At 39.5% G+C, this 26,538-nt stretch overlaps 1 protein-coding gene across 2 annotated transcripts in view; it reads left to right on the top strand.

Annotated features, from left to right (window-relative positions):
• The window catches only part of TENM2 (teneurin transmembrane protein 2), a 506,506-nt gene that overhangs the window by 392,452 nt on the left and 87,516 nt on the right, over positions 1–26,538 (top strand). For both annotated transcript variants that reach the window (XM_054389071.1, XM_054389069.1), the window contains exons 8-10: positions 404–599; positions 3,822–3,923; positions 24,032–24,226. In XM_054389071.1, the coding sequence (XP_054245046.1) occupies positions 404–599; positions 3,822–3,923; positions 24,032–24,226 (493 nt within the window). The remainder of the gene's footprint in view (positions 1–403; positions 600–3,821; positions 3,924–24,031; positions 24,227–26,538) is intronic.

The following is a 26,538-nucleotide window of genomic DNA, read 5'->3' as shown; positions in this document are numbered from 1 at the left end:
AGCTTTGAGAGCTGTGTAAGAACCTAAAATTTGATGGGTTGAATCCTTGATTTCAACTTTTTTATTAAACCCAGCCTGTCAAGAAATACCATTTGTACATTTTTTCATCCCCATACAGACCAAAGATGCATAATTCTATGTCATTGTTTAACGAAGGGTAAGTGTCACAGAATCTCTCTGTGTTCCATGGGTGACTAGTAAATATTAGTTTCACATTGACATATCTTCCTGAAATACCATTTTATGACAAAGTAGAAGAGAAAATAGAGTGTCAGATTTTGAGTTGAAATACCGTTCTGTATTCAGGTCTGTTTGGGATTTTGTTTGTGTTCTTTTTTTGTTTGTTTGTTTGCTTTTTTGTTTGTTGGTTTGGGGTTTTTTCCCCTGTTTTTTAACCCTGCAGTATGATTTTATGGAACGCTTGGATGGGAAAGAGAAATGGAGTGTGGTGGAGTCCCCACGGGAACGTCGAAGTATTCAGACCCTTGTTCAGAATGAGGCTGTGTTTGTTCAGTACTTGGATGTGGGCTTATGGCACCTGGCATTTTACAATGATGGCAAGGACAAAGAGCTGGTCTCTTTTACTACAGTTATCTTGGGTAAGTATCTCTACAAGGTGAGCTTTTATTTTTCACTGTTTATGCCTCCCTGTAATTAATGTCATAGAATCATAGAATTAAAGCCATAATACTTTCTTGCAGTCTTCAGTATTCAGCATGTTTTCCCCTCTGCCAGAATATCTGTAACAGGGTACTTGTTTTAAATTGATGATTTATATTTTAAGATTTTAGCATTCCCATACATCTTGAGTTCAGTAGAAGGTCCTGCATCTGGGTCTGGTCAATACCAGGCACAAATCCAGGCCAGGTGCAGAGTGGGCTGAGAATAGCTCTGAAGAAAGGGACCTGGGTGTACTGACTGATGAGCAGTTCAGCATGAGCTGGTAGCACATTCATGCAGCCCAGAAGGCAATCGTGTGCTGGGCCACATCAAGAGGAGTGTGGCCAGCAGGGCATGAGAGGGGATTTTACCCCTTTACTCTGCTGTGGTGAGACCCCACCTTGAATATGAATCCAGTTCTGGTGTCCCCATCATAAGAAGGACACAGAGCTGTTGGAATGAGTTCAGAGGAGGGCCACAAAGATGATCTTCTGCTATGAGGATAGGGTGAGGAAGCTGGAGTTGTTCAGCCTAGAGAAGAGAGAAGACTCCAGGGGGGACCTTAGAGCTGCCTTTCAATACCGGAAAGGATCCTCCAGGAATGCTGGAGAGGGACTTTTCATAAGGGTGTCTAGCAATAGGACAAGGGGGAATTGTTTGAGGGTGAGGGAGAGTAGGTTTAGACTGGATCTTAGGAAGAAGTTCTTCAGTTTGAGGGTGGTGAGACTCTGGAATAGGCTGCCCAGAGAGGCTGTGGATGCCTCCTCAGTGTAGGTGTTCAAGGCCATGTTGGGTAAGGCCTTGAGGAGCTGAGTCTAGTTGAGAGGCATCCCTGGCCATGGCAGGGAGTTTGGAGTAGATGATAGCTGAGGTCCCGTCCAACCTAAGCCATTCTATGATATATATTTGCTTATTATCCCATAAGAATGCGTTTATTGCTTCTCCAAAAACAAGAATGTTTGTGCTTGTATCTTGTTATGTGGGGATTGTGCTTAGAAAACCTTCAGATATTATAAATCGTCCTTGAAAGAGTTGCCTAGTCCAGGCTAGAGCTTTCAAGAGCATCAAAAGTCTGATAGTCAGGTAGGGTACTTGATAGTGCAATAATAGTAATTGGACTGAAACACAGAGAAAAATATAGTGTTTTATCCAGTTCAGAGGTTCTTCTACACACGGCTAATATCAGATGTTTCATAATCAAAGGATCTGAGACAGCCAAATTTTCTCTGATGTGGAAAAGGAGAAAGAATAACAGAAATTATGTTAACTCCCAGACAATACTAAATTTGCCATGATTTTGAATACACAGAAAATGCTTTTGTGTGCCATGAAGCAAAATAATGAAAAAATCTATAGACAATCTTCTTCATGAGACAAATTCATACCTTTGAGCATCACTTTTCAATTTTTCTTTCGTTGTTTACATGAAACATTTCAGGAGGTTAAACTAATGACAACTCTTCGGCAGTTTGCTTTAGAGGTTTTTATTTAGTGTCCTACAACTGTGAAATTAGATTTAAAGTTGCGCTTGAATATTTTTCCTTTTTTTGGTTTAATATGGTAGAAAAGTACTCTGTAGGCTTCTGCTAGTTCTAAATCCAAAATTCATTTTCTGGGTTGTACAGCTGCTATTTATTTGTTGTCTGGGAATGACAGAGCCATTAATTTGAAACCTCAGGTCCCACAAGAACAGGGATTAATAGCAAAGAGTAACAGCATTCCAATTAGATTTTTTTTTTCCTATAATTCCATGTTGAAAATATGTTCCGCTGAAATCCAACATCTTTCAAATGGAAGCAGTTTTAGGAATGAATTTCAAATTTGGATTTTTATTCCTAGGATGTTATTATGCAAAATAGAGTATAAGTTATCATGCAGCCCAGAAGGCAAATCATGTGCTGGGGTGCATCAAGAGAAGTATGGCCAGCAGGTCAAAAGAGGTGATTCTGACCCTTTGCTCTTGTGAGACCCCACCTCCAGTTCTGGTGTCCCCATCAGAAGAAGGACACAGAGCTGTTGGAGTGAGTCCAGAGAAGGGTCACACCTCTACTATGTGGATAGAGTGAGGGAGCTGGGATTGTTCAGCCTAGAGAAGAGAGACTCCAGGGGGACCTTAGATCTGCCTTCCAATACCTGAAGGGATCCTCCAGGAATGCTGGAGAAGGACTTTTCACAAGGGTGTCTAGCAATAGGACAAGGGGGAATGGTTTGAGGGTGAGGTTTAGACTGGATCTTAGGAAGAAGTTCTTCAGTTTGAGGGTGGCGAGACTCTGGAATAGGCTGCCCAGGGAGGTTGTGGATGCCTCCTTGGTGCGGGTGTTCAAGGCCGTGTTGGATGAGGTCTTGAGCAGCTGAGTCTAGTTGAGAGATGTCCCTGCCCATGGTGGGGAGTTTGGAGTAGATGATCTCTGAGGTCTCTTCCAACCTAAGCCCTTCTATCATTCTATGATTATCCAAGTAATAACAGAAATTGTGAAAAATAAGTATTTTGGTACAGCTGAAATGTTATCATCGGGCTGGTATGCTTACTGTTCTCAGATTATCAAAGTCATCCACACTTCAGTCAGTCACTTAAACTCTGGTGTTAGACCTCATCCTCTGTTTTCACAGACCTCTTTTCATCCTCTTACATAGCTGCTTGCACCTTTTTTATTAGATTTTTTTCTTTAGTATAAAGATTACTTGGTGGAGCAGAAGAGCTTCTCTTTGTCTTGTGTAGCACATATTTCTGTCAGCTTAATTAATGAGCATTTAAATGTCTATAAAAGTAAAAGAAGATACAGTTCTTACAATACTCAGTTTCACATGGAAGAGAGTTTGTATGAGATCAAATTCTCATTGCAAAAGGGATATCAGCAATTTTCCTGATGAAGCATTATGTTTGCTGCATAATCTGAATTCCAACGTAGCTGTAGCAGTCTTAAGAGCCAGTCCTGTCTACTTGTTGAGACAGAGGACTTGAGCACTGTCAAAAGACCTTGAGTTCTAGCAGTGTCATTTCTATACTTAACCATTCTGCTTCACCTTAATGTTGTGCTGTTAATATTATCAAGGATTGCTCTTCTATATATTGAAGACAAAGCAAAATGAATGAAAATTCAGCAAAGAATTTGTAACCTAAATAGGAACCAACTAATGTGCCCGTGATGCTTGTATTTCAGATTCAGTGCAAGACTGCCCACGAAATTGCCATGGGAATGGCGAGTGTGTATCAGGTGTTTGCCACTGTTTTCCAGGATTCCATGGAGCAGATTGTGCTAAAGGTATTATTTTCCCTATGTTTACAAATAACCTCAGTGTGTGTTTGTGATGTATGGATCTACAGTGCCTGCTAGTTAGCATGGGTCCAAGCTCGATTCAAATAAATCAATATGCATTTTTTTCATAGCTCTCTTAGTTGAATACAATGAAGTGGAAGTACTACTACATTAGCTATGAGCTTGCATAACTACACCTTTTTGTGTGTCAAAGGTAGATGGCAGAAATGGCAGAAAAGAATTTATTTTCTATGAAAGTGGATGAAATATCAATAATGCTTTCTGATTAACTGGTCTGCAACAGAAGGCTGATTATCTTCATCAACAGCATGTAATGTGTATTCTGGCTCAGCTGAGCCTTGCTTCTAGTACATAGCATCTTTCTTGTATATACAATAACTCTTTGACCAAAGGAAATATGCCTTTTTCTTTTTAGGAAAATAAGAACATGCTGATGTCTTAAACCAAACCTTTTCTTACATGTTGAGTGTAAATTTCAGCAGCTCAAGCTGGGAAGTGCATGATTATCAAGGATTAAACAGCAATCTAAAATATATCTATGGATTAGCAGTATGAGTTTACAAAGCTTTTCTGAGAGTTTGGGATAGCAATCATAGGGAAAAGATTCATAAAGGAGGACTTCCTTAGTTTATACAGCTAGTAGCACATATAATGTCTAAAATCAATGACTTGCTTGTATTCCCTGCTGTTCCTGAGCAGTCATAACATTCTAGTTTGCTTCTTTCTCAGTTTGTGTGAGGTTTAGGCACACTGTCAGTGTCATATGGTTACGATTGTTTTCCACAGGGATAGGGTTGTTAGTGTTCAAAGAAGGAAAGCCTGATGTTCAAAAGTTTCTTGAAATGCCTTGAAGGGGCTCAGAAATGTGCTCATTTCTTCCTAGACTCCTGATGCATTCCTGAGGACAGTTTATTGTGCCCCACCTTTCACTGGTGTGGCAGGGTGGCATCCAGCATACCCATGCTGAATACTTCAAATATAGCATGCATGTTGTTTCATTACCTGAGAAATGAAGACACTTGGCAAATACATAGAGGAGTTATCTGTATATTACCAAGTAAATGGTGTCATAATGTGTGCTATAAATCCACGTTGGCAGTTGTATGCATTTCTATGGTGTTAACCTGTGAAAGTATGCATGCAGTGACCATGTGCTTCACTGCCACTCTTCACACATACACAGCCATTAAATCAGCTCATTTGCATTTGGAGTTGTGGAGCAATCCTGCATTTTGTACTGAACCTCTGTGTAGCACTGCAGTATGTGTTAATGCCAGAAAATACTCTATTCAGGCTATGCCAGGTAAAGAGCTTTTTTTATAGGGTACTTGTCAAACTCTGTCAGGCTTCTCCTGTTCGTCAGTACATTCCTTTCGCTTCCTGCTTTGTCCTTTCTGTGTTGTCTCTTCCCTCTCAAAAGCAAAAATGGTTTCTCAGAAGCTTCTTTCAACTCTCTTACTGTTTTCTTGTCACACATAATGGTATTTCTAAAGAACAGAGAAGCCTGAAAAACGACCTAAAATGACAAAATGGCTGTGTTGACAGAATTCTCATGTTTCTGTACAAGCACAGAGCTGCACATCTTTATGCTCTGACACACACACGGAAGTGTTACGCTGGGTTAGGGTATAAGGACTGTATGCCTCACCCATTGCACAGGCACTTGGAAATGCCTCTTCCCATGTCCATAGATTTTTCTCCTTACTTGAATACTGATTATGTGTGAGAGCAGTTTCAGAAGACAGAAATCAAAATTGGGATTGTATGCATGGTAAAACAGGAAAATGAGAGAGAGAGTTAAATCTTTTTGAGCATATATGTATGGACACGTTTAATATACATTTAGTGTAATGTTAAATTTATATTTAAGCTGTCACAAGTATGGAAATAGAATTATTTTCTTTCTATCTGTTTGTTTGGGGTTTTTTTAATTATTATTTCCCTAGCAACACAGCTTTCAATGTCTCAGTTCTCCACTATACAATAAATTGAGGCAAGACTCAAATAGAGAATTGTGGAGCAAATGTGAACAAGCTCCTGCAGTGGTTTTTAGAACTTGATTCATGCAATGTCATGGAAGGCTAAGAGCTTCACATTGGGTGAAATGCAAGTTTAATAGATATGAGGTATACTCCTTTATAGCAAGCCTGATCTTGAGGGCATCAGAGACAATGAATCTTGAGAGAAGTCATCTGCAAACTATTTGCAGACAGAGCAGAGGTACTCCCTCTTTTATTGTACTCCATCCATGTACTTCTAAAAGATAAAAATGAAGGAAAATCTATGAGAGACAGCACAGATTTGACTTCAGATCCCATTACCTCCAGGAAAATACCATGAAAATTATTAGAGACAAGCTGTTGTTCCAACCCACAGGCTGAAATACACTTTCATGCCCTGATTGAAGTGGAGGAAATTTCACCCTGTAAAACTCTTGCAAAAAAAGGTGGGGAGAGGTGGTGGGGAGGGGGGGGGGGAAGTTAGGAGTGTTATTTCTACTTCTCAACTGTATCTACTCAAATAACTTAGGTAGCCACCATCAAGAGATTTAATCCATCCTTGGTCAAGCAAAGTTCTATTTGCAGTTTAGCATGATTAAGAAGTCCATCTAACACACAATAAAGGTAATGGTACAGTTTAATCTCAAGTGGATAAAGTCTTCTTGATAAAGAAAATGTGTATAGTTAAAGGCAGTGGAAGAATTGCTGTAAATTGAACTGCACTATGAGTTGCCTTCTGTCCACAGTTGTCTGTAGGAATTATTGGCAAGAAGTGATGCTATGGCCAAGGATCGATTAAAGAATGAAACATGCAGCTTTGATTATGTTATTTTGGTGTATTGTCACTTTTTTATATTCATCTCTATTTTTCCGTAAGCTCTGTGACATGACCACCCAAGTATATCAAGATGTCCTTCTTACTTAGTGTTCCCACTGTTAATGTCTGATAATAGTTTGGTCTTTCAGCTGCTGACTTCTGTGGTAAATCTGCAAGGAGGCATCCTTCATCGTGTTCTGCTTTTCACCCTTTGTAGAGTTTAGTGTTGCAATGAGCTGAGTTCCTAGAAGAGACTCAGATTTCGCTGTAAATTTGTTTCATCTCATAATGTATTTCAAGGGCATGCAACTCTTCCACTTGTTTAAAAGAAATACTCCCAAAGACACTGTCATATACTGTTTCGCAAATGTGCTCAGAGCCTCCTTTAATTTTGTGTTTTACAACACTAGGATTTGCCTCAGAAGCACATTCAGCTGTTCTGAAAAGGTGAAGTGATGTACCATCACATGGGATTTCCACTGATGTGATGAGAATAGCCTGTAAAGAGATAGTGTCCAGTTTGTAAAAGAAGGAAAAAAATCGTGTCAGGTAGCTCATGTCAGCTGCCATCATGTTGCCATTTAGCAGATACTTGTAGCTGATTGTGCAATGTAATAGAAACATGTTAATATTTTAGTCTAAATGATTTGAAGGCTTTTGGATTTTTTTTAAACCAAAACTTTGTACCATGTTTGATCAGTTAATTTTTTTAATCTGATTTTAAGAACTCTAATGATTCAGATTTGTGTTATTGGCAATTTCTTTTGCTGTTCTTGTGTGGGTTTTTCATTATTTTATTTTCATTCTGTTTGTTTTTGGCTTACTGGCAAAGGACGGCGCCACTTTAATAAGTATAAAAAGAAGGGTAGGTTTTTTAAAATTTCATTTCTTTTGCAAAATCTATTTAGTTTAAAACAGTTACTAAGATGTAGTCTCTTTTGAAATTTATTCTAATGGATTTGCTGTTTCTGATGATTGCCTGCACCTCAATATGAGTTCCTGCCACTGCCATTTTCTTTGTTGTGTGTGTGCTGTTAACCTCTGCATAAAAATGTAAAAAACTGTCAATTATTAGGTAAGTAAAGTATAATTGCTGGGAGTAGCAACTCCTGCTTTTTCTCAGTTGTTATTCAAATCTCAGCTGTTTGGAACTCTTCTTGCTCTGAGGTTATTCAGAGGCTTATTGCTTGGGCAATAGTGCATAAAGAAGTGGGGCTTTGTCCATTGAATACTCTGCTTGAAACTGTTCACTTAGTGCCATGTGGAGGATGCTCCCAGTGGCATAAGAGGTTCTGGGAGTGATTGCAGTGGGGAAAACAGGAATTTTGGAGTGCATCTGGATGAATGATTCAGTACTCAGGTTCATCACTGTAGAGCATGTGGCCTACATGATTGTATGGTGTCCAGCAGGCCATGTATAGGAGTTAGTATTTCCTCTCTCTGTAAAGAAATTTACGTTCATAACTGTGCTAGAAATGTTAGGAATTCAAACTAGTGCAAATGGAATGGAGATGAGATAAATGGGATAAAAATTGATAGGCAGCGTTACAAACACGCTAGCACTGTGATTGCTGTCAGTTTAGGGTAACACGGTAGTAAAAGGAAGTTTTGGAAAGGGATCATGAGTCAGATGGGTAACATCATGTAGATAACAGAGGACAAATAGGGCTTCCAAAGAAGACAGCATGGGAAAGAACTAAAAATACTCTTCTAAAATTTTACTTTTTTTAAAAGCAATATAAGTCACAGAGAGGTTGAAGTCAGAATTCTAGGAGTGAGCAGTCTAGGGTGAAGTGGTCTGCAAATGCGTTTGGAGCATGAAGTTCATGTTCCATGTGATAAGAGGATGGGTCCTGAAACAGGACTGGGAAAGAAGAGCAACAGTGCTGAAGTTAGGTTATCACCTTAACAATGTGATTTGTGTATCACCCATGCATGCAGATATGATTGAAGAAGAGTGAATTTTTCAATGCTGGAGGAAAATGTGTTGATTTCATGTAGATATTATTTGCTGAAAGGTAGGGTAAGAATTCTGACCAAGAGATGTAATACATAACAAATCTGCATCCAGGAAATGCATGATGAGTCAAAAATAACGTCCAATTTTGAACCTTTGTGACAGATTAAATGATGCTATTGTCCACTGTGATAGAGCAAGAATGGAGGGGGAGGGCTGAGAAGTAGTGGGTTAGAGAGAAAAAACAACTTTGTTGGCAAATATTTTATGAATTGATAATCCTAGCATGTCTTATCACTTATATCAAATTCATAAGAAAGGAAGTTAAAAAAAAAAAAGGTAAAAAGGTGTTCTTTTCTTTGGAAGTACTGCATTCATGACTTGTCACCCACACATATCTCACTTCCTTTCTTGCAGTTGACAAAATTTAGCATGTACAGTTTCTCTCTTAGTATCTTTTCCTGGATGAGTTTGTTTTGGGGTATTGTGTGTTTATAGGTGTATGTGTGCCAACTTATCTATGTGCTGCAGCAGCAGCACAGCCCTGCCTTGTCACTCAAATCTTTGATCGTGGGTAGAAGCATCATTTTGATACTTGAACAGACAAGGCAGTCTTTGGCAGTGTTCCTTTCCAGCAGCTCTCACCTCTCTAACTCAGTACCTTAAATTGCCTTTGTTGTAAATGTTCTTCTCGTTTTCCAACTCTCATCTTTTATTTCAGACTTTTTGCATTTCTGACAAACTGATCATGTCCTCACTCGCCTTCCAGGGAGTTCTATGTACAGGGCAATGCTTTGCTGTCTGCCTTCAGTTTTCTTAGTTTTACGGAACTTCACTGCAATCCGACAATGATTTTGTGCTATCCACTGTGCATAAAGAGTTGCAGAATAAATAAACGGGCATGTAACCTATTTTGCCTGTGGTTGACAGTCATTACCATCTATCAGCTGCTACCTCACCTGCATGAAATGAGGTCGTAGCTTTGATCTACTGTCAGGTAGACAAGTAAAGCCAACACAAAATCCACCACTCTTAGCTCTTTCTAATTGGCAATTTAAACAGGAGCCAAGAGCTGAAAGGGTCACAGGCTGAATTCTTTCTGATTGTTAGTGGTCACGGCTCCAAAACAGGTTCAAGGTATGCAGTCAGTGGTGTGCAAAGGAATTGAGCTCAGGAACCATTTTTTCTAGTCTGCAGCTTTCCTCATCAATCCTTGTGAACTCTGTTGGAGATTAGAGGTAAAAAATAGCACTGCAGAGTCTAGATTCCAGAATTCTACAACAGATACTTTGTTAAATATTTTTTACAACACAAGTCAGTTATCATCCTAGCATTTCATTAGTCTATAAAACTATGAACCTCTCCCTGTAGTACATTGTTGATTAAATGTGAGGATTAGCAGATGGTGGCAAGATGTGCTATTAGTAACAGGATTGTGGCATCAGAGTACTCAGGTTACTCCCTAGCCTGTGCTGGTCTGGAATTGGAGCTTCAGGTCTTTTACGTTCGTTGTAAAGCAATGTTGACATAGTTGGAGCTACTTTTAGTGCTGTGAATATTTGGGAAAATAATCTTTAAAATGTGGATTTCAACAAGCAAGCCATTAACTTCTCATTGTTCTAGAGATCTTATGGCTTCTGCTGATTCCAGTGTTGAATTTATGGTTATAGAGACATTATTTACAGAAGAGCTTATCTTGAATAATTTCAAGTGGAAGTGCTCCTGTTGTTTAAAAGCATGTCTTGCCTTCTGTTTGTTGTAGTAGTGCCTTTACAGGCCAGCACAAAAGCTTTAAATTTTAAAAAGGCATTTATTGTTCTTAAGTATGCTCAATACTTGCACATAGTACAGCAATTTAATTAGCTTTTATTTCCTATATTAAGCTGTCAGTAAGCATACAGTCAAGTTTGTGCTAATGGGTTGCATTGCCCTCTCATATGTTTCTAAATTCATGTTGCAGCCTAAGAACTTGAAATTATATATGACTCCTTTTCCCAAATTGCTTGCAGGATAGTGGTACAGATAAAAGGTGGACTTGTTTCTGTAGGAGAAAATTTCTTCGACAAAGCTAAAAGGATTAAGAAAAAAATGGTGGGAAATGCTGAGGAATTCAGTAGTGAAGGAACTCACTGAGAAGTTGCCAATGCCACTGCTGGACAAAATGCTAGGTAAAAAGAAAAGAGGTCATGCAATAATTCTGATTCCCTGATAGCAGTGAACAGTGGTGCATCTTGACCTGATCACTTGTTACCCAGCCTGGAGAAATTCCAGAGGCAAAGCCACAGGCAGTAGAGCTGCTGAGGCCTACAAACTGCAACCAAGTTTTATTGGCTTTGTGTGATAAGGAAGGTTGGTTTGCTTATGTCCAAGATGGAAAGCATATGGAAGAACAGTAAAATCTTATTAATGGATTTTTCTTCAAGAGCATTATAGTAGTACTTTCATGCTTACTAAAAGCTGAGCACATTCACTTGATCTCTCACAGCTGCTTTTTCACTTTATCTCCCATTCTTATATATGTGCAACAGAACATATCTATTGCCACAAATACTTTGTTTCAATGTGATTCCAACAAATTGAATATTTCAAAAGGTTCCCAGTGCAGCAAGGAGACAGACATGCATATAAATACATGCAGGACACAAGCTGTTGTGCAGCTTAGTTTCTGGCTAGCCAAAAATTTTTCTTCTCATCTTACAATGCTTCCACTGGTGGCTAAGAGTTGTTCCACTCTATATTCTGCTGAGCTGAATTGTGCTTGCAGTGATGCATGCTTTGTAATTTGTTGTGTTTAATTGGTTAGCTTATTTAATTGTGTTGCAATCTATATTTTGTTGTTAGATTGCATTGTCTCCGTGGACTTCTACTGGTATTTATTTATTTCATTAAGTTCTACAAGCTTGTCTTTGCAGTTGTGTTGGGATCATCTTGGAGTCCTTATGATGATGGCAGATGGAGCAACTAATATTAAGTAGTATTGTAAATCATGTTGTAGAAATGCAGCTTTTAAGAGATCCTTAGACATTTGCCATCCCTGAATAATAGAAACAGCTTTAAATCACAGCTTCAGATTTCAGCATGCAGCACTATTTTCATATCCACATTATATCTAGATTTGAACCTGTAATTTAGATCTTCTCCTGTTGGGTGACATTAAATTCAGTTAGCTGTCATCCCCCCCCTTACTTTCTCAAACAGAGGGATTTCTAATTCAAATGTAGAAAAATGTTTAAATATCTGTAGCTAATGTGGAAATGTGCAATTAATCATGTTGTGATTTAAATATTTTCTGATAAATTTAACAAGACAAATGGTATTAACTAAAATGAGACCAAACCAGCCTATAGGTGCAATCTTACACCTGCTGCACTGCTATTTAGCTAAACTATTAACAGAGAAGTAACAATTTCTACCTCATTCCCTGGGAATGGTGCAAAAGCTTACCAAAAATATTTGAAGAAATATTTCATATTTTCATTTCTTTTCCTAGATGAATAAATTACTTCATCCTTTTAGTGCTTCCCTGTTATGAATCACAACACATATGTTGGGGAGGATAATTCTGGTATTTGGGTTTTGTGAGCTTGAAGCCTCATGTCTTCGATTTCTCCCTGGCTCTTTTCACTGAGATAGCTACTGAAACCTCTAAAATGATTTTGTTTTCCCTTCTTCCTCAGTTTTTGCTAGTGATGAAGTTATCAAGACATATAAATGAAGATCTGCTTGCTGGTCTATGACAGTAGTTGATTTCAACATCTGTTTATTTCCATCCTATCTGTTGGTTGAAAGGAAAATTTATTTCTCAGTATGTTTTCGTAGTTGTACCAACTTCACTGCTTATATCTTAAGCAGGAATTTCACAGTTTTGATTCTGTGTTACTATTTCCCACAGATAAAGAGTTTTAGATTGCAAGGTAATGTTTTCGGGATATTTATATCCACCATCTACATTTTCTTCCAATCTGATGTATCATACAGAGAATTGAAAAGAATTCTTCCCTCCCTTTTTTACCCCTATTTTACAAAGCATAAGTATTTGGCAAACTGATCAGTCACATTCTCCTGTGGGAAAGTAGGATCAGTGCAGGGTAGCTTCCATTTCCTTGAATACATTGATGCATGTGAAAAAGAAACTGAACTGTGCTGCTCTTTAATGATGTGGTAGATAGGAAGGACTCTAACTGGACTGACTGTAAATCCGCCATCTGCAAAACATCTTCGTGTACTGCATGGAAGACTGCAGTTTTTAATTTAGGTAGTGGTAGTTGAAGAGTTACTGCAGTAGTGGAGAGGGAACAAACAAGCTGGTGAAGTTTTTAATCCAGAACTGACAAGAGAAAGTGCTCAAGACATTTCAACCCTGGCACAGTTGGCTGGTTTTACAAGTGTCTAGCTCAACTTGTATGTCCACCTTTCTCTCTGCCTTGAATCTTTAGTTTGGTTTATACCACTTGAAAAATCTATTTTATGTTCTTCTGAGGCTTTTCCAGTGGGACAGGGACATGTTCATCTTAGGTATTTTTGGTAACAGTTTTAAGCAAAGCAGTTATCTAATGGAAATGCATGCTTTGTAGAAGAGTAAAGGAGGGAACAGCAAGTGTGGTCTTTTTTGAGGGATAAGGTCACACTGAAGGCAAGGAGAAAAGCTATGAGCTTTTTGATAAATTTTGGCCAAAGCAAGTTTGCTGAGTGTTCAGAAGGATGTAAATATTCATTGTGCAATTAATGATGTTCAGTCACTTCTACAAAAATCCTGCCATTTTTTTTCTGTAGATCAGCTTAAGTACTTATTGATTGAGAACTTCTGTAACTCCCAAAATGGAGGCATCCCCATATCTCTACAGGTATTTTAAATGAATTGAATTAATCATAGGCTTAAAAGTCTCTAGTGATCTCCGTTAACTTTCCTGGGTTTAATTAAAACATCTGTGAGCTTTTAATTTATCGATTCATCCAACTCATATGTCATGTTTTTAACACACCCCAGCATGCTCTGCATCATTTTTAACCCAATTTCCACTTAACTAAAGCAATTAAATTCACCCCGGATTAATTAAAGCATCCATACTTTAGTGCTTAAGTCAGCGTGTGCTGCTTTCCCCAAATGGTTTCTGAATGTCAGAGATTTGACACACCTGATGGGTTTTTTGTCCTTCTAGAAATTCTTCTGTGAATCTCTTTCTTGCTTACTAACGTTTGACAGAGCTAGATGAGGGAGCTTGGCAAGGCTCAGGTTGGGCAACTGAAGTAAGAGTTGTAGAGCATGAATACGAAGGATTTCAGGGCATGAGTCCTATAAAGGGCTGTCCACTTCATCTTAGCACTGACTTGATGCCCCCAAGCATAGAGTAACACTAATATTAAATCATTTAAATTATTTGCATGCTCTTTAGTCAAAGTCAACGGTTTCATGAAGTAACTAATAAAGCATATAATGGCAGTACCAACTAGTTACAATTGAGGTTCTTCTGCTACTACATGCATTTCTCCAAGACAGCTTCTGCTTGAAGAGCATGAAGTCTTTGATTAGATCTAGAGTCTCCTGTTCTTGACAACATTTCAGCCTGATTGGAAGTTAGCAATCCCTGAAGAACGGGCAGTCTAGCCAAACACCTTTCTTCCTACCCTTGCAAACATCTGTTTGTGAAACATAAAGAACAGGTGAGGGAAAATATTTCACTCACTTATTCAAAAATTCCATGATTCATTCACTCATTCCAAAATTATTTCCTTGGGGCAAAGTTTGTTAAGGGTGGGGCAGCTTCTTACCAGGAAAGGAACATAAAAATACCATAAGCAAGTAAAAGTGAAGCAACATAAACCATGGAGTGGTCATAAAAGTTATTTCAGATTTTCATATATCCATAAATGAGCTCCAGTTAATAGACATGCAGGTAAGAAGTGAAAGTTGGATCCAACTGATTAAAATAGGTTTAAACAGCAAACATGAAGGAAAGTGTTGTCAGACAAAACAGTTGCATTTTTAAACTACAAATGAAAGGCTCATATGTTTCATGTCTCCTAATCTTTCGAAATATGGGCAAATACTTGGTGTAGCAAGGGATGTGATAGTATGTTAGGTTTCAGGACTATGTTTTCAGACGATCATAATGTAAAGCCTAGAGTCAACATTTTTTATCAGATTGTCAGTAATTTCTTAAATAACTGGGATGATTTTCTAAAATGCATGTTTGCAATTCCTGTAGTTTTTGTGGGCTTGTAGAATTAAGCTTGTTTATATGTAAATAGATATAAGTTCACTTTAGGAGGTTGTAGGCGAGAACTTGGCTTTTGGAGTGAATCTAAAGTTATTCATGGCTTTGGTATACCATTGTAATACAATTCAGCTCTAACATCATTAAAATACATCTTCACTCACTTACATATTGATCTAATTTATCCATTGAAGAGAAATTAGCATTTATAGATTAAATGCTACATATATGTCACCAAGATAAAGACCTAAAAGAGAAAAACACAAGTCCAATGCAAACCTATTAATATTTTTTAGATATTTGGAACCAGACAGTTGTAGATGACATTTGGTTTGGATCTTTCCTTTATTTCTGCTCCAGTTTGACGCTGACCTGGAATGCCTTTATTGGCTTTAGATTAGACTGTCATAAACAGTAATCCATCTTCTTTATATACAGGCAAAATCATGCATAATCCCTCAGCAGCAGCCACTTAATCTCTGCTAAATGGAACTCCAAGTGTGAGCTATTACAGAGTCTCAATTAATTATCCTCTAGAAGAACCACACCCAGAAGGTTCACCAGTAAGGTGCTTTGGTAAGAAGTTTGACCTATGTCTGTCTTCAGTAGAGTTCCCAGTCGTCAGTGAAACGAAGAGCAGCTTGATTTCTCTTATGCTACTGTGTGTATTTCATTTTTTATATAACTAAGAATTTGTGCAAGTCTGTCCAAAGAGCATATTCACATTGCCCAGTCTGTAGGTCCAGGTGATTTTTTGAGATACATCTATAGCATGTTAATATGATTGTATTGAAGACTTGAAAAACATTTACTCTATTTGGTGATGCATAATGACTTCCCCTAAGCTTAGAGACACTGGGATGACTTGAACTAATGAGTATATGGAAAAATTCTTGGGGCAAATCCAGACTAAAAAAAAAAAAAATTGGAAATTCTTTTTAATTAGAGGATGCAAACTATACCTATATGTTTGAAAGTAGAACCAAATTTTTGTCTAGCCCCAAGCAAACCTAGAATAAACCTCAACAGGTGCTGTGCATGGTAATATTAGTGAATATCCTCCACTGTTGGGTCATAATAGTTACACTAGACCAGTATGTGACCACACAGAGAGGTGATCCTTCTGCAGTTTTGAAAGTGCATGTGCTGTCAGGCACACTTCTTTTCATCTGTGAGATTCAGCAAAAGTTTCAGGACTGAAACTCACTCCTCCTAAACAGGAACCTCTGCAGATAAAAATAGTCTTTATTTCTCTTAGGTCTGACAAAGCTCTGTACAGTTCAAAAAGGGCTGAACATAGGAGTATAAATAGTGTCTCTTCAGAATGGTTTCTTTTTCTGAACATGTTTGTACAGAGGTTGTATTACAGAAGTGAAGCTCTAATGGCTCAGACCACGATTCCATTTTACCATTTTAGATCTAATGGTGTTGTACAACAGATAGATGAGGAAGACTAATAAATTCTACCTGTCTTTGGTGCTTTTTCAGTAAATTCTTTTAGTTCTAGAGATAACTTGTGTTAGGGCTTCCTACAGCAGATAGTGTCTCCTTTTGTATGGTAGCCTTTGTAGATTTTCATTCCATGGATTTTTCTAATTATGTGTTCAGTCAGGGAATGTTCTTCTAGGATTTTTAAATTTTCAGATTATCTTGTTAAAATCAGTTGATGGAACAGTTAGTAGTGCATAGGGTGTAAGGGCTCTTTAGATGGTGTGTAAGTGTTCTATTACTGCAGCCTTTAACTTGCACTTCAACATGTGGTCCTAATTTTCCTCACTGCTTACACTGTGGAGAGGCTTCCAAGTTCATCTTTTAGGCACACCAAGTGGTAGTAAGATTAGGGTGTATAAGCATGGTGGATACAACTATGCTGGTTCTTACTCAAACAATACCCCATCAGGCTTGATGCAATTTTCTTTATCTAGAACAGTGACTTCCCATACCAACCTGCCTTGAGCATCTCACCACAAAATTCTGTGGGAATATTTTTCTGTTGAAAAATGGTGCCTTGATGTGGAGTGACTCAGGACTATAAGGGAATGTGAAAGGGAGTTAAACATGTGGGAGCAGGCTCTACAGACCTCCCTAGTCGAGGGAGACGACCCAGGAAGCAGGGGGAAATGGATACAGGTCCCTGTTAGGAGAGGCATGAGGAATCCATTCCAGCCCTCTTCGCCTCCCCTGTTGCCCTTGCACAAGTATGAGGCACTGCAATTTGAGGGCAATGTAAATGAGAAGGCAGAAGAGGTACCATCTGAGGGGATGCCTAAAGCAAATCAGTCCCCACCTTGCATCAGGACTAGCACCATAAAGGAAAAGAGGAGGGTAATTGTTATTGGTGACTCTCCTGAGGGGAACAGAGGGACCAATATGTCATCCTGACCCATCCCACGGTGAAAGTCTGCTGCCTACCTGGGGCCCCGGTATGGAACATCACGAGGAGCTAATCCAGCCCTCTGACTATTACCCATTGCTGGTAATCCAAGCTGGCAGCGATGAGCTTGATAAGAAGGACACCAGGACAATCAAAAAGGAATTCAAGGCTCTCAGTAGATTGATGGGGCAGGAGCGCAAGTGGTGTTCTGTTCGGTTCCCTCAGTGGCAGGGTTGTATGCTGAAAGGAACAGGAGAGCCCACATTAACAACAAATGGCTCAAGGGCTGGTGCCAGCAGCAGAATTTTGGGTTCTTTGTCAAGGGCCAATTTTCACTGCACCTGACCTGCTGGACCTAGATGGGCTGAATCTATCTAGAAAGGGCAAAAGGACTCTGGCACAAGAGTTGGCAGGGCTCATTGAGGGACTTTAAACTAGGTTTGAAAAGGTAGGGTGATGAAACCAGTCTCTCCAGAGAGGAGAGACAGGAAGGTAAACTAGAGCCAGTGGTGAAATGAGCAGCCCAGCTGAAGCGCATGTACACCAATGCGCACAGTATGGGCAACGAACAAGAGTAACTGGAAGCCTTGGTACACCAGGAAAATTACGATGTAGTTGCCATTACAGAAATGTGGCGGGATGATTCACACATCTGGAGCACTGCACTGGATGGTTATAAGCTCTTTAGGTGAGACAGGTGAAGGAGAAGAGGAGGGATGGCCCTGTATATCAGGGAGTCTCTCAATGCCACTGAACTTAAGGTTAAGGATGAACAGATTGAGTGCCTATGGGTTAAAATCAGAAGGCTAACAAAACTGACATCCTGGTTGGAGTCTGTTGTAGACCACCCAACCAGGATGAAGAGGTAGATGAAGTATTCTGCAAGCAGCTGGAGGTCATCTCAAGATCACCAGCCCTTGTTCTTGTGGGTGACTTTAACCTGCCAGATATTTGCTGGGAACTTAACACTGCAGAGAGGAAGCAGTCCTGAAGATTCTTAGAGTGTATGGAGGACAGCTTCTTGGCACAGCTATTACGTGAGCCTAGCCAGGGGTGAGGCCCTGCCTGACCTGCTGTTCTCAAATAGAGAAGGGTTGGTGGGAGATGTAATGGTAGGAGGCTGTCTAGGGTGCAGCGATCATGAAATAGTGGAATAGGGAAACAAGGAGGAGCAACAACAAAACACTTACTTTGGATTTCCAGAGGGCAGACTTCAGCTTATTTAAGCAACTAACCCAGAGAGTACCTTGGGAAGCAGCCCTTAAGAACAAAGGGGTCCAGGATGGTTGGACCTGCTTCAAACAGGAACTCTTGAAGGCACAGGAATAGGCTGTCCCAATGTGCCAAAAGATGAGCCAAAGGGGAAGGTGACCGGCCTGAATGGGCAAGCGTCTTTTGAAGGAATTAAGGGGGAAAAAAGATAGTATATTGCCTCTGGAAAGGGGGGGAGATATAGAATCATAGAATTGTTAGGGTTGGAAGGGACCTCAAGGATCATCTAGTTCCAACCCCCCCTCCCATGGGCAGGGACACCTCACACTAGATCAGGTTCCTCAGAGGCACATCCAGCCCAGCCTTAAAAACCTTGAGCAATGGGACTTCCACCACCTCCCTGGGCAACCCATTCCAGGGTCTCACCACCCTCATGGTGAAAAACTTCTTCCTAACATCCAATCTGAATCTACCCATTTCTATTTTTTTTCCATTCCACCTAGTCCTATCACTACCTGACACCCCAAAAATTCCCTCCCCAGCTTTCTTGTAGGCCCCCTTCAGATACTGGAAAACCACAATAAGGTCTCTTGGGACTCTTCTCTTCTCCAGACTGAATAGCCCAAATTCTTTCAGTCTGTCCTCATAGGAGAGGTGCTCAAGCCCTCTGATCATCCTCATGGCCCTTCTTTGGACAAGTTCCAGCACATCTGTATCTTTCTTGTATTAGGGGCTCCAGAACTGGATGCAGTATTCCAGGTGGGATCTCACCAGAGCTGAGCAAAGGGGGAGAATCACCTCCCTCGACCTGCTGGCCACACTTCTCTTGATGCAGCCCAGGATGTGATTGCCTTTCCGGGCTTCAAGTGCACACTGGTGACTCATGTTGAGCTTCTCATTCACCAGCACCCCAAAGCCCCTTTCTTCAGGGCTGCTCTCTATCCAGTCACTGCCCAGCCTATATCAGTGCTTGGGATTGCCCTGACCCAGATGTAGGACCTTGCATTTGGTTTTGTTGGACCTCATGAGGTTGGCTTGTGCCCACGTCTCCAGCCTGTCAAGGTCCCTCTGAATGGATCCCTTCATGAGGAGAAACTGAAAAAAGCCTGCAGTAGAGAAATGACAGCCTAGATTCTAGTGGTATAGGACTCTCTCTGCACCAGGGTAAAGTTTACAGCAAGAGGAACCAAGACAGAACTCTGCCTTCAAATCCTGTTTGGAATGTCAGGTAGCAGGGGAAGGCCTCTCAAGCAAGCAACTGTGTAACTGTACCAAGTTCTGCAACAGCCTCCAAGAGTTTGACTCCTCAGATATCCTTTAATGTTTTTTTGCCATGCTCTAGAAGAACACCTCTGGTGAGTATGTCCATGTGAGTACCATAAGGGTAGGTGAAAGGCATGTGTACACAGACTGCAGCTAGAGCACGTGTGTCAATTGTCAATGGCTTTTAATGCCGCACCATTTGGGTATTACCCGTTACCATCTCCATTCCTAGTCCCTGTGTAACAGGCTGTTATTGAATTGTCTTTCCTCATGCATCAGGGAATGTTAACATTACTCCAAAATATCTATTCAAAGATAACCTTTATAGAGACAGCTTTTAGTGGGATGTGTGACTGGTCTTTCATGCTCAATTAATGCTTTTAAACGTGTGCAGCCTACAAGACTCAAAGATCTGTAATCTCTGTTGGGTAGCTGAGTCCCATGTTAAGAATTTGGCTGGTTTTGTTCAAGTACTTGCTGACAAGCAGAATCTCATCACCAAAACTGCATTTAGGGTTTATACCTGTTACACTTATTCAAACTTCACTCAGGACACATACCCTTGTGCTTAATTTTCTTGTATGTGGCCAGAACTACTCTTCAAGATCTCTGCTTTTCTGACAGTGCTGGTGTGCAATACAGAGTTGTCTTTATGTGATCTACCTGTCCATAGAAATGAGGTGGAGCTTGATTGTTTCATTAAATAAACCTGCCTTCCTTCTCAGTCCTTCAGCAGACTTTGAACAATCAGCTCCCTCCTGGAACATAGGAAAATTAAGTAGTCCTAGATAGCACATTAGTTGTTTGCACATTAATTGAAGCTACCTGGATGTAAAAGTAGAGTGTGCTATTTTGGGTCTTGCCCTGCAGCTATATGGCTTAGCAATTATATGTGGCAGACCTCTTTTTAGACTGCTTGCTTCTGTTTTCTGTGGAGGAGCAGGTTGATTCTCTCTCTATTTCTCACATAGGATGCCCTATGAACCCATAGCAGAAGCATTAATGAAGAGCTATTTATTAGAGCAATTGCAAACCAGTATCTTATAACCTACACTTGCTTGCATTCTTGCTTACATGTTTCTCCTGCTATCTTAGTGGCACAGCAGTGTTGGAAATGCCGACATCTGACCAAGAACCTCTGTCATTTTTCTTACTCTCGAAGTGATATTCTGTCATAAGGTTTGTAGAATAACCCCAGAGGAGGATTATAGATTAAACTTTGCAGCTTTAGGTTGCAAGTGTCTTAATCTTCATTTCATTCCTAAGGTTAAATTCCTGAAGCACCATACCAAAGTAACAAAACACTGAACAACTAATGTCAAAGCTCTTTATCTCAAGACCCAGCATCAGCTAATAGTCTTCATTGTGCTGTGACAGTATCTGGTGACCCGAAAGTTGAGTCTTGAAAATTCAGATCAAAACTGGGAGCTGAGAGTGTCTTTCCCATAGCAAGTTACAAATAGCAGATATACCTTTTTTATCTGGACCATAATAGTCCATTTCTTGATGAAAATTAAGGACAGGGAGAGGCGAGAAGTAGTCTTACAGCAGGTGAGAGGTACAGTGTTCTTGTGTTGTTCAAGTTAAGAGTTAATGCCTTTGAGCTTTGACTCCAGAGGAGACAGTTTGCAGAGCACAAATCATTTCAAGTGCTGAGTGCCATGTTGACATGTAAATGAACAAAACAAAAAAAGCTGTTCCTCACTCATATCCAGCTTGTAAGCCAACTCTAACGTGTTGTATTTAGAACTACTTGAACAAAAGTGATTTGTCTGAAGAAACTCTCTACTGCCTACTGATTCATTTAGCTTCCCTGGGACACTTTTTTTTCTATGCAGCTTTATCACACCATGGTGAGGAGGTTGAAGGGCAAAATCAACCCATGTGCTAGCATGTCCGAGTGCAGCTGGAGAATTCACATTGAGCATAATCATAATGTTGAGTCTCTGCAATGGCTTGGAACCATGTGAACAGTTTGCATCTAACAATATTACTTTATTCGGTGCTGGACTTGAACAAAGGGAGTGCAAGCTTAACCACAATATATAGGATCTAGTAGGTGTCTCGTTCTAGAGAGATTTTTCTGTCAAGATGAGGCCCAGATAAAAGGACAGCATCTCTACAATGTGTCAGGGTGTGGAAGGTGTTATCAAGAAACTTGCCACTCATGATTATTTCAGGTCTTCAGGACAAGCTGCCTTCCATTCACTTACCACCAGGTCCACTACACCATGACAAGTAAAGAGAGCAGGACTGAATGATTACCTTTCTCACAGTGACTTGGGAAAATGTGTGAATGTCAGCCCAAACAAGACTTTTAAGTGCAGTGAAATTGAGAGTTATGGACAAAGGAATTGTTCCTATTCTGTATCGTCATACCCAAAGAGTGGACGTGGTCCTAGTTTGATCCCTTTCTTTATGGCTCACCTATATGAGCTGCAGCAGCAGCAGTTCATGTATCGAGGCAGTGAACAGCAGTGCATGCCAAGAAACTGAGACAGATCCTATGGTGTAGCTCATGCAGACAAAAAGAATAGTCATAACAGCATTTCAGGTGCTCTAGTTCAGTGTGTTGCATGTTATAGAAGGACATGTGATGAGGATATGCAAAAAGATATAGAATAGACTGTCCCAGAGTGCTGTATGGGCACAGTGAATATTTGTCTGTATTGTAAGTCAATTAGGTTCAGTAATCCTAATTCTGAAACCAGCTGCAAAAAAGCAAAACAGGTAGTACTTGAGCATAAACTTTTCCCGTGAACTCAGTAAAGCACTTGTGAACATCTGTCACATATGAAATTAGAAAGTTGTTGTAGTGTTAATTGAAATCATTCTCAGCACTCTAAATTCTAGCTACCATCTCAGGTTACAAATCTGAATGTATTTTTTCTGATCTTTTTTTTTCCTATTTCAACTAAGAGAAGTCTTGGAAAAAGTCTATCCTGAAATGTGGTTTTTCAGCACATCAATGGGACAGCTAAGATTAATAAGGGTTACAGGACTGAGCAGTGAAGAAGTTGTGTAACTGGACAATTACACATTTCTTTGTAAGAAATCAATTACTTGGGTTTTTCTTGGTCATTCGGGTTAAAGGGGTAATAGAAGCAAGAAGACATTAGGACCTTTTCATGATTAATAGTGGCTTTTGAGTATATTTTTGGCAATGTAAAACTAGCTGTTAGTTTCTAATTACTTTGAAGGGTGAAAAGAGAGGGAAACCCTTTTCTGTCTTTATCAAACTTTGCCAGTGCAAGAGCACAGAAGGGTACTTTTTCTCAAAGATCCACTTCATTACTCTCATTTTCTGTTATTCCTCTGTTATTTTTTCCGTTTCTCTGGCTGATGACCACATGTTCATTCCTTGGCAGGCATGTAAGCTCACAGATTGCTGTGTTCACATGGGAGATATGGGCGTACAGGAGTGTGAATATGCCTTAGTGTATCATTTATACGCAGCTGGCTTTTAATAAACTTCTTGTTTCTTTCCACTGCTGTGCATATAGACAGCATCTGATTCCTGGCATCTAAGACAGGCTGACTACCTTTATTATTCACAGGCTTCACTTTGTTGCATAAATGAATATTTACTTAGAATGTGTCTTACCTCCTTAATGATACAAGAGGGAGGGATAAGGGTTAATAGCACTTTCTTGCCAATGCACACAGGGTAATAGCAGTCACTATGGGATGTGGATAAACAAGGTTCAGCAGGGATATTGGTGGCAAGGTGCATTTGTTGTAGATGAAAGCTTGTGTTATTCCTGTATTAAACATTCTTACACTGAAATAAACAAGTCAAAGGGTTTAAAAACTTTGGGGGATATTACATTAAATTGTTATGGAAGAAGAAAGATGCTGTATAATGTGTTCTGAGGACTCAACGTTTTGTGTTCTGCTGTCTGTGAAAATTGTGTGTTACCTAGTTAGAAGAAAGCAGAGTAATGTCAGACTTGAAACTGTTCATGTTACTTCATTAGTTATCCCAAACATCATCAACAGTCTAAAAAGAGTGGCAGTTGTGTTCAGAATGCTCAACAATCCTTGTTTTATTATTTTTTATTTATTAATGTTTATTTTTAAAATTATTTACTTGAGAAATGAAGAGCTGTACTGCAAGTTATCTCAGATTTTTTACCCTGTAGAAAATTAACTGTTTAAATATGTGTATAAGTATTTGGTAGTGGATTTTTAATGGACTTGTAGATAAATACATGTATGACCCTGCACTCTGTTTTTCTTTCATTGACTTTTCCAGCCGCCTGCCCAGTTCTGTGCAGTGGCAACGGTCAGTACTCTAAAGGCACCTGCTTATGCTACAGTGGCTGGAAAGGTCCAGAATGTGATGTACCCATCAGCCAATGTATCGATCCCTCGTGTGGAGGTCATGGTTCCTGCATCGAAGGGAACTGTGTCTGTTCTGTTGGCTATAAAGGAGAAAACTGTGAAGAAGGTAGGACATTTTTTTTTTCTGTGTTGTGAGCTTGGTGCCTGGATTTTGGAATTATTTAATGGATGGGGGGGCAGAAAAAGGAAAGACCAGAATAAAAATGTAAATTTAAACTGCTGTATCAGGTAATTGTAAAGTGGGGTCAAAATGTAGTCCAGCATGATTTTACTAACTTAGCACAGTTTGGACCAAACTTGTGGTCCTCTGTATACATTGTTGTGCAGTGTGAAGGATAGTAAACCTGAATAGTTCCTTTGCTGAAGAGTGAAGATAAGTCTTTTCTTATGGATTGTATTTATTGAACAATTTGGATGTGAAATGCAGAGGATAAAGGAGTAGTGGTAGACAAACCTGTATCGCTGCAGCTTCATACCAAGCAAGCATATCAGTCACTCTTAAGAGAGAAATTGATGAAAGAGATTTGAAAGACTTAGGTATCCATGTTACCTACAGACGTAATGCTGGGCAAATTACTCTTGTTAGCTGCAATCATATGGGATTAAAGAAGGGTAGATGGTACACACAATAACTTTCCTTGGGATGCAGAAAAGCTCTTCAAATTGAAAGCATCCAAATCCTTGTGTATGCAGAATGAGCAAATTTAACAAAATAACCTATGCAAAATGTGGTCATGGATTAAGCTCAATATTGGTTTTATTCAGTGTTTTCTCTTAGCATGCATAACATAAGTTGGACTGCTTCTCTTTTAGAATAAATTAGTATGGTTTTAAAAGGGAATTTAACTCCCCAGATCATTGCTAGACAGACAATTCAGCATACTTTGCACATCCTCAGAGCAGTAAATATTAAAGCTACTTTATGATGATATTCCAGAGCTTATTAATCCTCCAAAAGTAGAAGTAGTTTGAGGACTAAAGTGCTAGGACTGGAGCTGCATTGGTTGAGGACTGAAGAGTCTCTCTGCAGTATTCTGAGTGAGATGCAGAGCTGTCCACCACACATATCGGTTTTTATGTAATCCTGCAGCAAACAGCTGTTTCTCCCATCAGAAAACAAAGGGAAGAAACTACAGGGACCTAAACTTCTAAGGGATTTATTTTTCTGGCATGAAGCGCAGTCATTGCCTTTAGGTCAAGATCTTGCAGCATTTTGAGTGACCTTATTTTACTAAAATTTATAAACAAAACAAAAAATCCACCACAGATCCTCGCTAGTGGGACTGCCAACACTACAAATGTTTGTTCAGTTTGTCCCTGTCATCTCCTTCCAAGAAAATTTCACAACACTGGTTATTAAAGCTCTAATCCAGAGCTCAGTTGAAGTCAGTAGAATTTTTGCATTGGTTTTAAACAGGTTACATTTTAAGCGATACCCAGAAAATTCTGTAATCTCCTTTTTCTTTACTGGAATTTATAGCACTCAGTTCACCCTCAGTGTAAGGTTACAGGAAATGTGCAAAAATTATCTGAAATGCCTTGATAGCATTCTTGTTGAAATCAAAGAGGGGAAAAAATGTCCTTAACGTACTCTACAACATCCAATCTGCTCCCCAGGACCGCAGACAGAAGCTCACTTTCTGGTACTAACCACAATTGAGGTTTCTTTTGTTTGGTTCTGTAAATTCTAGACAGTAATTGTTCCTCCCCATCTTAATTGTAATTTCCAGCTACTTGTATGGAACTCTCTGCTTTCAGTTGATTAGAATGGTGCAGTGTATCGGGGCTAGACATCTTGAACTCCCTAGCACTCCTATAAAGAAAATAGAATCTTGGGGTGCTTAATTCAGCTTAACATAAGGAGAATGTTTGAAATGGGTGAAACAAGCACATCACTAACTCCAGAGCAGTTGATAGAACAAGCTAGTGTGTGTCTTTTTGCAGAGATGTTCATGTTAACACCATTCAGGGTTGGAAACACCATAAAACGCTGTCAGTCAATGAAGCTTTGGGGGAGGTGAATTACTATATGAGATGAAAGGACATATGTTATTTAATCAACACTGTGCTTGAAAGGGTAAGTTTTGTCTTAAAAAGATAAACAGATTAAAAAGACAGGAGATACTGACTGCAAACTCGGAAGGGGCCAATAACATGACAAGAAAGGTTAAAATAACCTTTTCCATACATCATTGGGCAACAAAGAAGGCAATAAATTAATATACAAATAAGTTTAAAAAACCACCATCGTGTTCCTACTCTAAAATTCCATTTCTTCTGTACATGTTTCTCACACTAATTCAAGAGCTACAGGGGAAAGGGTATAACATGAAGTGGTGTCTCTCCAGTTGAAGGTAATCATCTGATCTTATCTAAAGATTTTTCACTAATTAAAATTCTGCCATTCTGATGGTAGAA

This window comes from Indicator indicator, chromosome 18, assembly GCF_027791375.1.
Source record: "Indicator indicator isolate 239-I01 chromosome 18, UM_Iind_1.1, whole genome shotgun sequence".
NCBI lineage: Eukaryota > Metazoa > Chordata > Aves > Piciformes > Indicatoridae > Indicator > Indicator indicator.
Note: the sequence above shows the minus strand (reverse complement) of the source record. Positions and strands in the feature narration are given on the sequence as shown.